The following is an 11948-nucleotide window of genomic DNA, read 5'->3' on the forward strand; positions in this document are numbered from 1 at the left end:
AGTGTAAGTGGGAATGAGGTCACACTATGGACCTGTTTCCTCCTCTGCTAAAGGAATGGTTAATTCACATCACCTTTACAGTTACCCTCTAGTTCTATGACTACAGAGAAAACCTTTGTTTTCCTTGCCTGGCTCAGTCAATACTTGCTCACCTAGAAGATGTAAGATAGAAGTTTTAATGGTCTGATTAAGAAACAAAAGGGCTGGAGAGATGGCTTAGCGGTTAAGCGCTCGCCTGTGAAGCCTATGGACCCCAGTTCAAGGCTCGGTTCCCCAGGTCCCACGTTAGCCAGATGCACAAGGGGGCGCACGCGTCTGGAGTTCGTTTGCAGAGGCTGGAAGCCCTGGCGCGCCCATTCTCTCTCTCTCCCTCTATCTGTCTTTCTCTCTGTGTCTGTCACTCTCAAATAAATAAATATAAAATGAACAAAAAAATATTAAAAAAAAAAAAAAGAAAAAGAAACAAAAGAAGGGGCCAGATAGGTGGCTTAGTGGTTAAGGCACTTGCCTGTGAAGCCTAAGGACCCATGTTCAATTCTCCAGGCCCCATGTAAGCCAGACACACGAAGTGACACAAGTGCAAGGTCACACAGATGCACTAGGTGGCACACACGTCTGGAGTTCATCTGCAATGGCTGAAGGCCCTGGTACACCAATTCTTGTCTGTCTCTGTCTGTATGTCTATCTCTCTCTCTCTGCCTCTTTCAAATAAATAAAAAAAAATTTTTTTAAGAAAAGGAGAGAAACAGGGGCTGGGGGAATGGCTTAGCAGTTAAAGCGCTTGCCTACACAGCCTAAGAACCCAGGTTTGGTTCTCCATGTCCCATGTAAGCCAGATGCACATGATGGAGCATGCACCTGGAGTTCATTTGCAGTGGCTAGAGGCCCTGGAGTGCCCATTCTTACTCTCTCCATCTTTCTCTCTCCCTTTCTCTCTATCTCTAATAAACAAAAATAAGACAAAATAATTTTAAAAAGAGAGAGAAACAAAAGGGCTGGAGAGATGGCTTAGTGGTTAAGGTACTTGCCTGTGAAGCCTAAAGACACAGATTTGATTCCCAGTACCCACATAAGCCAGATGCACAAGGTGGTGTAGGCATTTGGGAGTTCATTTGCAGTAGCTAAAGACCCTGGTGTGGCATTCTCTCTCTCTCTGCCCCTTTCTCATTCTCAAATAACTAAGAAAGAAGAAGAGAAGAGAAGAGAAGAGAAGAGAAGAGAAGAGAAGAGAAGAGAAGAGAAGAGAAGAGAAGAGAAGAGAAGAGAAGAGAAGAGAAGAGAAGAGAAGAGAAGAGAAAAGAGGAGAGAAGAGGAGAGAAGAGGAGAGAAAGGAGGGGAGGGGAGGGGAGGGGAGGGGAGGGGAGGGGAGGGGAGGGGAGGGGAGGGGAGGGGAGGGGAGGGGAGGGGAGGGGAGGGGAGGGGAGGGGAGGGGAGAGGAGAGGAGAGGAGAGGAGAGGAGAGGAGAGGAGAGGAGAGGAGAGGAGAGGAGAGGAGAGGAGAGGAGAGGAGAGGAGAGGAGAGGAGAGGAGAGGAGAGGAGAGGAGAGGAGAAGGAGAAGGAGAAGGGCTGGGCATGGCAGTGGACGCCTTTAATCTCAGCACTGAGGAGGCAGAGAGGTAGGAGGATCGCTGTGAGTTTGAGGCTACCTTGAGTCTACATAGTAAATTCCAGTTCAGGTCAGCCTGGGTTACAGCAAAACTCTATCTCTCAAAACCAAAAAAAGAAAGAAAGAAAAAGAAAATGAAAAGAAACAAAAGTAGGGGCCAGAGATGGATCAGCCCTAAAAGTCTAAAAGCCTGATGGCCCAGGTTCAATCCCCCAGCACCTACATAAAGCCAGATACACAAACTGAAGCATGCATCTGGAGTTCATTTGCCATGGCAAGAGGCCATGGTATGTCCATAGTCACTCTCTTTCCCTCTCTCAAATAAAAAAAAATGTAATTTTTTTTTTAATTTTACTTATTTGCAAGCAGAGAGAGATAGAGAGAAGAGAGACAGATAGAGAATGGGCACGCCATGGCCTCTAGCCACTGCAAACAAACTCCAGACAAATGTGCCCCTTGTGTATCTGGCTTACATGGACCCTAGGGAATTGAACCCGGGTCCTTTGGCTTTGTAGGCAAAAGCCTTAACCACTAAGCCATCTCTCCAGTCCAAAATATTTTTTTGAAAAAGGAGATGGAAGGATTGCTCAGTGGTTAAAGGGACTTGATTGTAAAGTCTGCCAGCCGTGATTCCATTTTCCAGCACTCACATAAAGCCAGATTCAAAAAGTGGTGTGAGTCTGAAAAAATTTGTTTGTAGCAGCAAAAGACCTAGGCATGTCCAAAAACCATACACACACACAAGTAAAAATTTTAAAAAGAAACCAAAAGAAAGCTAGGCATAGTGGTAAATGCCTATGATCCCAGCATTTAGGAGATGGAAGCACAAGAATCATGATTCAAGGTTATCCTCAGCTAACTAACGGAAGCCAGTTTAAACTACATGAAGTTCTCTTTATAAAAAATAATAAGGCTGGGCATGGTGGCACACACCTTTAATCCTAGCACTCAGGAGCCACAAATATAAGGATCGCATGAGTTCAAGGCCACCCTGAGACTGCATAGTGATTCCAGGTCAGCCTAGCTACAGTGAAACCTTACCTTGAAAAACCAATAAATAAATATTTAAAAAAATAAAAAGGGAAAATAGTCAAGCATGGTGTCACATTCCTTTAGCCCCAGCACTTGCCCAGTATTTGGGAGGCTAAGATAGGAGGATCGATGTGAGTTTAAGGCCACAGTGAGTTCTAAACTTCTGGGCTACAGTGAGGCTTAAATGCACCCCCCCACACACACACAAAAAAAGAAGGAAATAAACAACAGGCTATTGCAGAAGAGAGGTGGAAAGGTTTTAAGAGCTACAGAGTGGAAGACAATATCCAGAGGTATTGTCCCCCCACTTACAATGACTGACTGCTGCTCTCGTATCTCATAACCCACAACCCCAGGGGGAATACCAGCAACCCACTAAGGAAGGCCCTCAACAGAATGGGGGCAGGAAGGAGGGAAATGATGGTACTAACTCATGATGCATCCATACAAAGTTTTAATGTTTCTACTTAATTAAAAAAAATTACAAATAAATAAAAGTTAAAAAAAAAACAGGGGAAAAAATAGGCTATCAGTTTTCTCATTCATGACAAAAAAGTATAAACTTTAAAATATAAATTACTTCTGGAGATGCAAAAAACATGTGAAATGCTCGAAATCTGCAAACCAAGCACAATCCACAAAATGTTTGCATCTCCACAAAGTGAAGATGCTGTCTTTAAGGTGTGGATCCCTCAAGAACCTATGATTCTGGTTCCCAACATTTCAAAAGCCTTTACTTCAGAAAGGCAGTATAACAGAGTAACTCAAATCTGTGGCGTTAGACAAACCGACATTCAAAAATCTTGACTCCTCCACTTACTAAATGTCTTATCCTGGACAACCTCTCCCAGCTTGTCTTTTCATGTACAAAAAGGGTAATAATACTGGGCTGGAGAGATGGCTTGGCAGCTAAGCGCTTGCCTGTGAAGCCTAAGGACCCCAGTTCAAGGCTCAATTCCCTAGGACCCATGTAAGCCAGATGCACAAGGTGGCGCATACATCTGGAGTTCATTTTCAGTGGCTGGAGAACCTGGTGAGCCCATTTTCCCCCTCCTTCCCCTCCCTCCCTCCCTCCCCCCCCCCCTCTCTCTCTCTCTCTCTGCCTGTCACTCTCAAATAAATAAATAAAGTAAACAAACAAAAAAAAGGGTAATACCTATACTGCATAAGGTTGTTGCAAGGATGTAGAGAGAATCTACAAACAGTACCCAGGAAAAAAACAATGCTCGGTAAATGGTAGTTCTTTTGGGTTTTTTGGTTTTTTTTTTTAACTTATTTGAGAGCGACAGAGACAGAGAGAAAGACAGATAGAGGGAGGGAGAGAGAATGGGCGCGACAGGGCTTCCAGCCTCTGCAAACGAACTCCAGACGCATGCGCCCCCTTGTGCATCTGGCTAACGTGGGACCTGGGGAACCGAGGCTCGAACCGGGGCTTAGGCTTCACAGGCAAGCGCTTAACTGCTAAGCCATCTCTCCAGCCCTGGGTTGTTTTTTTAATTAGGGTTCTAGGGATCAAACTCAAATCCTAACGCTTGCAAGACAAACGAAACCTGACTGAGGGCTGGAGAGATGGATGGCTTAGTGGTGAAAATGCTTGCTTGCCTATGAAATCTAAGGACCCAAGTTTGATTCTCCAGTACCCATGTAAGACAGATACACAAGGTGGTGCCTGCATCTGGAGTTCGTTTTCAGTGACTGGAGACCGTGGCAAGTCCATTCTCTTTCTATCTGACTCTCTCCCTCCTTCAGAATAAATAAACAAATAGAGTTTTTTTAGACAAGATGCATCTAAGCTACCTGCCCAGCACTTGTTTTTGCTTTTATTTGCAAAGTAGAGTCTCACTCTAGCCCAGGCTGACCTTAAACTCACTTTGCAGTCCCAGGCTGGCCTTGAACTCATGGCAATCCTCCTACTTCAGCATCCCCAATGCTAGGATTAAAGGCATGTACCACCACACCTGACCTTTTTGGGGTTTGTTTTGTTTTTTTGAAACAGGGTCTTACAGCCTTGGATGATCTGTTACTTGCTTTGCTATGTAGCCAAAGCTGGCCTCAAACTCACTGCAATCCTTCTACCTCAGCCTCTGAAGAGCTAGGATTACCACGTCCAGCTAATGTTAGTTATGACTACAACTAAGGGTTTGACCATATCTTTCCATTTATTTATTTATTTATTTCAGAGAGACAGAGAAAATGGGTGCACCAAGGCCTTCAGCCACTGTGAACAAACTCCAGATGCATGTGCTCCCTTGTGCACATGTGCAACATTGCGTCACTGTGCATCTGGCTTATGTGGGACCGGGAGATTCAAACATGAGTTCTTAGGCTTTGCTAGTAAGCACCTTAACCACTAAGCCATCTCTCCAGTCCTACCATATCTTTCTTATTCTAATCAATAAAATCTTTAATCAAAATCATAAGGTGCTTTTGTTTTGGGGGTCCCTTTGGTTGCCTCTTGTGTTTTTCAGTATTTTTGAGATCAATCTTACTACGTAGCCAAGGCTATCAAATTGGCTATCCCTTCTTCTTCTACTTCCAGAGTGCTGAGATTATAATCATGTGCCCATCATGTACAGCTTTCATACATTTAGTTTTTTCATACACTTAATATTTCTATATGTCTTAGAATGTAACAATAAAGCTGGGCGTGGTGGTACACGCCTTTAATCCCAGCACTTGGGAGGCAGAGGTAGGTGGATCGCCATGAGTTTGAGGCCACCCTAAGACTACATAGTGAGTTCCAGGTCAGCCTGGGCTAGAGGGAGAACCTACCTCAAAAAAAAACACACACAAAAAAAGAAGGATTTAACAATAAGCCCAATTTCTACTACATAAATGGTTAGAAGGGGTTAAAAGCAGCATAGATCTCAAATTTGTGACTTGTGATTCTTGTGAAAGCCTTGAATATATGCTAGGCCCCTTTCCTGCAATCTGATCTGCTTAGCTGTTCTTGATCAAACTGAGACAAGCCAGATCTAAAGAGGTAGGCATAACAGTCATGCCTTTCACATTGTTTGAGTTCAGAAAACTCACTTTGGCCAGTGCCTCCAGATGTTTCCTTTGGAAACCTTGAAGGGTTCTTTTTTAAAATGCACTTAAGGAACATTCCCATCACTGAGAACTGACAGGAATTTGAATGTGAAACCCTGAACTTGGACTGCTTCCAGAAGGAAATATCAAATCAAGAAACAATACTCACGGATCAAACTCATGGATAACACTTTCAAATCTCAGGACAGCAAAGAGACGAGTAGAAAAAGCTGTAAAATCCAGAAAATGAGTATCTTAATGGTAATGTGTCATCAAAGGGAAGAAGGTACACAGTAATACTACAGAAATATTTAATTCTGGAATCACAGCAAATACAAAATAAATCCTGAATAAAGTCTTTATACACTTCTCCCCACATAAGGGAAACAAGTCTGCATCTACATTTTCCACTTAGGTACTATACATACATTTATTTACCTACTAATACTGAAGGTAGGTCCATCTTTGTTTTGGGGAAGGGGAGGTTTCGAGGTAGAGTCTTACTCTGGCCCATCCCAACCTAGACCTCACTCTATAGTTCCAGGGATTAAAGGTATGTACCTGGCTTTAGGTCATCTTTTATTTAAATATTGCTTATTTATTTGAGAAAGAGACACACCCATCCTCTCTCTCTCTCTCTTCTATCTCTCTGTCTCTACTTGCAAATAACTAAATAATTAATTTTAAGAAACATTTGAATCTAGCCGGGTGTGGTGGCACACGCCTTTAATCCCAGCATTCGGGAGGCAGAGGTAGGAGGATCGCCGTGAGTTCAAGGCCACCCTGAGACTAGATAGTGAATTCCAGGTCAGCCTGGGCTAGAGTGAGACCCTACCTCGGGACAAAAAAAAAAAAGAAAGAAAGAAACATTTAAGTAAAATACAATGGAGCACAATTGAGGAAGGTATCAGATTTTGACCACTGGCTTCCACACATACACACAACATAATATACATACACATACAAAAAAAAAAAAAAGATGACGATGACATTTTAAGAAAGCCATTTTAGGGGGCTGAGATAGCACAGTGGTTAAAGGTACTTGGTTGCAAGGCCTGTTAGCCCAGGTTCAACTCCCCCAAGCAACCACATATAAATTCATTTGCATTGGCAAGAGGTTTTGGCTTACCCATCTCTCATTCTCATTCTCTCTCTCCCACACACACACACACACACACACACACACACACACACACACAAGTACGTACATACGTACATACGTACGTACATACATACATACATAAGTATTTTTTGTTGTGGGGGGGTTATTTGGTTGTTCAAGATAGGGTTTTGCTCTACCAAGGCTGACCTGGAATTCCCTATAAAGTCTCATGCTGTCCTCAAATTTACGGCAATCCTCCTATCTCTGCCTCCATGTACCACCACACCTGGTTCTTTAAAATATTTTTTAGGGGGCTGGAGAAATGGCTTAGCAGTTAAGGCATTTGTCTGCAAAACCTAAGGACCCAGGGTTAATTCCCTAGTACCCATGTAAGCCAGATGTACAAGGTGGTGCATGCATCTTGAGTTCATTTGCAGTGGCTAGAGGCACTAGCATGTTCATATTCTCCCTCCTTTTCTCTCTCCCCCCCTTTCTCTCTCAAACAAATACACATACACACACTTATATATGTGTACGTATGGGTGTGTGTGCTTCTCAAGATTTTCAATCCCTTAAGTGTGGCCCCTATGTGTACTCACATAATACTGCAGCCATTGACAGAATGAGAAGCTTCAGAAGTGTGTCCTGCTTCTCATAGGACAACCGCAAAAATCCCAGCTTAGTCATCTTGACATTAGTGAGTGGCAACAGACAATATTCAAACAGCTGAAATGGAAAAAAATCAAGACCATAGGATATTGAACACTTTCAATTTGCTTAAATTAACTTTGATTTTTTTTTATCATAAGAAAGAATGATAAAGTATGTATGTGCTAGTTAAACACCAGAGAGGCTAATACCAATATCCAAGCTTCATCTCAAGTGGGATGTACTGGCAAGGAGCAAATATAATTAGGTTTATGTATCAATAATAAAAGGAGTAATCAAACTATACCACTCAGGCAGAAGTAGGAGGATTGCTGTGAGGTCAAGGCCAGAATGAGCTAGAGACCTTATCTCCAAAAACCAGGGGAGAGGAGGTATGGTGGCACACACCTTTAATCCCAGCACTCAGGAGGCAGAGGTAGGAGAATTACCATGAGTTTGTGGCCGTCCTGAGACTACACAGTGAATTTCAGGTCAGCCTGGGCTAGACTGAGACCCTACCTCAAAAAACAAAAATAAAAAGAGAGTGGAGGCTAGAGAAATGGCTCAGCAGTTAAGGCAAAGCCAATGATCTAGGTTCAACTCCCTGGTACCCACGTAAAGCCAGATGCACAAAGTAGCACGTAAATCTACAGTTTATTTGCAATGGCTAGAGGTCCTGGTGCATCCATTCTCTGTCTCTCTTCTCTCTGCTCACAAATAAGTAAATAAATAAAATATTTAAAAACTGAGCTGGAGACAGCTTAGCAATTAAGGCACTTGCCTGAGAAGCCTAGGGACCCAGGTATGATTCCCCAGTACCAAACTAAGCCAGATGCATATGGTGGAGCATGCATCTGGAATTTACTTGCAGTAGCTAGAAGCCCTGGCACACCCATTATCTCTATCTGCCTCTCTCTCTGAAATAAACAAAAATAAAATATTTTAAAAAACAAAAAATAGGGAGCTGGAGAGATGGCTTAGTGGTTAAGGCATTTTCCTGCAAAGCCAAAAGATCTCAGTTCGACTCTCCAGGACCCACGTAAGCGAGATGTACAAGGGGGTGCATGCATCTGCAGTGTGTTTGCAATGGCTAAAGGCCCTGGTGTGTGTGCTCTCTCTCTTTCTCTCTCTCTGCCTCCTTCTCTCTCTCAAAAAAATAAATATTTTTTTTAATTAAGAAAAAAATTAAAAATAGGGTTGGAGAGATGGCTTAGCCTAAGGACCCATGTTCAACTCTCCAGACACCACATAAACCAGAAACACTGGTGAGGCAAGCACAAGGTAGCACATGCCCACTAGATGGCAAAAGTGTATACAGTCCAATTACAGTGGCTAAGGACCTGGCACACCAATTCTCTATCCCTCCCTCCCTCTCATTCTCTCTCTAAAATAAGACCTGGGGAGATGGTTTAGCAGTTAAGGCACATGCCTACAAAATCTAAGGGTTCAGGTGGGATTACCCAGATACACATGGTGGTGCATACATCTAGAGTTCATTTGCAGTGACTAGAGGCCCTGGCATGCCCATTCTCACTTTCTCCCTCTCTTCCTCTAATAAATAAATAAACAAATAAATAAATAAATAAAAATAAGCCTTTTTAAAAATATTTATTTTTATTTGAGAGAGGGACAGAAAGAGGGCCCTGGCATGCCCATTCTCTCTCTTCTCTTCTTTCACTCTCCGCTTGCAAGTAAATAATTAAAAATGGGAGGGAGAGCTGGAGAGATGGCTTGGCGGTTAAGGCATTTGCCTGCAAAGCCAAAGGACCCCAGTTTGATTCCCAGGACTCATGAAAGCCAGATGCACAAGGGACACATGAATCTGAAGTTCGTTTGCAGTGGCTAGAGGCCCTGGCTTGCCCATTCTCTATCTGTCTCTTTCCTCTCTCCAGCTCTCTCTGCTGAAAATAAACAACAACAACAAAAATACAAAGAGAAATTTTTCATTATTATTATTCTGAGGTAAGCCCAGCAGACTGCTTTCCCCCCTAACTACCTCCTCCACCACCCCACCCCCGGGAGGTAGGGTTTCACTCTGGCTCAGGCTGACCTGGAATTCACTATGTAGTCTCAGGGTGGCCTCGAACTCCTGGCGCTCCTCCTACCTCTGCCTCCCCGGTGGTGGGATTAAAGGTATGCGGCACCATGACTGGCCCAGACTGCCTTTTTTTTTTATGCAAGAGTAAGAGAATAGGAGAAAGGGAGAGAAAATTGGCATGTTAGGGCCTCCAACCACTGCAACCAAACTCCCTGAGTGCTGAGATTGTGAGCCACTATACCATATGTATAACACAATATTTTTTTAGGACTGGAGAGACGGCTTAGCAGTTAAGGCACGTGCCTGCACAGCTAAGTACTCATGTTCAACTCTCCAGGCCCCAGGTAAGCCAGATGCAGTGAGACACATATGCAAGGGTGCACATGCGCACAAGGGGTTGCACAAGCATGCAATGGTGTGCATGCTTCTGGAATATGAAGTAAGAGAATCACCCTGAGTTGTTCCAGGTCAGCCTGGGCTAGGCTAAAATAGACCCTGCCTCAAAACAAAGTGGAGACTGAGGATGTACATTAAATACAGATGAGAAAGTAAAAAGGGAAACTAGAAATCAAGACTAATAGGCACAATTTTTAGCCTTAAATTTAAGCTTCAACTGATTCTGCTTAAATTCTAGTGGGGCTGCATGACTAACTGAAGAGCACACTGATCATTAATTCAAATGCAATCATGTACTCAAGAGGAGATAAACATTAATTACAAACTACCCAAGGACTCCACTATAACCAATGCTCATATCTCTTCTTCCAAATCATGCATCTCTGTAACTGACCCTTCAGACTTAAGCAACTGATTCCATGACACAGGGTCAATTCACCAGATGATCATCTGGAAGGAAGATACACTGAAATTTTCCAACTGCCACAAAAATGTCAGGGGGGGGGGGGGAAACTAAAAGTAAAATGTTGAGGGAGTCAGGAATGGAGCCTCTAATCCCAGCACTAGGAGGCAGAGGTTGGAGGATCGCCATGAGTTCAAGGCCACCATGACACTACATAGTGAATTCCAGGTCAGCCTGGGCTAGAGCAAGAGACACCCTACCTGGAAAAACCAAAAAACAGTTGAGGGAAGCCGTCTGTTGGACTGAGGCATAAAGAAATTAACAGAGGACATGTAGCACTGTTCAAAACTAAGCAGGGGAAAAAAGAACCACCATTACTCCTAATCTTTTTACTCTCTTGTGCCTTTTTTTTGCGGGGGGGGTTGGACAAAAACTACATTAAACGACATATAAAACATTCACATTCCTAGGCCTAACACTGAGAAGTTAAACATCTTTTCTATAGTCAACCGTCCCAGAAGAGCAGTTTTAGATACATGTGTTTTAATTGTAATTCCAGAGGGATGCCTTATCGTGCAAAGACCTAACTCCAGGAAGTCAACAATGCAGTCTCATCTCTCAGGTGTGTAGCTGTTTTCTGGAATTGGCTGAAACAGAAAAGAACTTGACACTTCTGAGTCGATATAATAGCCACCTAAAGAGTAAGCAGAAAAAATGAGAATGTTGGAACCTGCACTTGAAAACTGAGTAAAGAAGCCAGTAATTTAAAGTCCAGTAGAAGGAGGTTTTTTTTTTTTTTAATCATGTGCTATCTGCTAATCTTCACGCACGGCCAAGGCAAGTAAGGGGAAAGACACTCTTCCTACTCGTGGGCATCCCTCCACAACTGTGTCCGGCGGGCTGCGACACCTTCTCCCGCCCTAACTGTAGTTAGCAAGACTGGACCTCCCCAGCCCGGTTTTCTTTCCTGCACGCGATTGCACATCCTCTCCCGCCGCCGCTTCACTGCCCTCCCCCTCCAGCAGGTCCTTGCAACCTTCTCCCCCGCACCCTCACGGGGCTGACTACCTCTGAGGGGGCTCCCCACCCCCTCAACCTCACACTACGCGCTGCCCCTGCACCCTAGCCCCAGGATCCAGCCTTTTCCCACGCTGCAAGCCCGGGACCCTCCCCAGCTGCCCGCCCCGCGCCGTCACATCCTACCACTCCTGGAGGTCCCCACAGCACACAGCACCCCACGCCCCCTCCTCTGCAATGCCGTAAGCCCGGCTCCCCATCGCCTGGCACAGCTCTGCCTCCCGCACTTCGATCAGGTCCGCCTACAACTGGACTGCACCGGCCGCTAATTCCGAGTCCGACTGCACGGCCTGCTCACCTGGCAGACGGTCCTCAGGAGCCCACTAGGCTCCCCGTGCCATCCGTTCGGCGGCGCACCCAACCCTGGCAACCGCCTGCTCGGCCTCCTCTGCCGTTCAGCATTGGCTGGCTCCGGGCCAATAGAACGCTTGAGAAGAACGATAGGATCCTGGCACTGTCTGTCAGGGCCGCAGGCGTGGACCAAGCTTGCTCCCGCCTTCTAACTGGTCAATGAAGCTGCCACTTAGCAGCCGGGAGGCGGGACGACGAGCTTCCATCGAGCTGTCATAGGCCGGCGCGGAGAGCGATGCGCGCCCAAGGAACGAGCTCTGCGTGT

At 44.8% G+C, this 11948-nt stretch overlaps 1 protein-coding gene across 5 annotated transcripts in view; it reads right to left on the reverse strand.

Moving 5' to 3' along the window:
- Positions 1–11728, reverse strand: part of Stt3a (STT3 oligosaccharyltransferase complex catalytic subunit A) — a 53631-nt gene extending 41903 nt beyond the window's left edge. Inside the window, exons 1-4 of one of the 5 annotated variants that reach the window (XM_045145553.1) lie at positions 11631–11702; positions 10843–10949; positions 7370–7496; positions 5838–5898 (exon numbers count right to left, since the gene is read on the reverse strand). In XM_045145553.1, coding sequence (XP_045001488.1) covers positions 5838–5898; positions 7370–7457 — 149 coding nt within the window. In that variant the 5' untranslated portion in view covers positions 7458–7496; positions 10843–10949; positions 11631–11702. Of the gene's footprint in view, positions 1–5837; positions 5899–7369; positions 7497–9468; positions 9491–10791; positions 10950–11630 lie in introns of those variants that run through there. The other 4 variants (XM_045145550.1, XM_045145551.1, XM_045145552.1 and 1 more) reach the window with 4 other exon arrangements.
- Between the last annotated feature and the right edge of the window lie 220 nt (positions 11729–11948).

The sequence above is a fragment of the Jaculus jaculus genome, chromosome 3 (assembly GCF_020740685.1).
Source record: "Jaculus jaculus isolate mJacJac1 chromosome 3, mJacJac1.mat.Y.cur, whole genome shotgun sequence".
NCBI lineage: Eukaryota > Metazoa > Chordata > Mammalia > Rodentia > Dipodidae > Jaculus > Jaculus jaculus.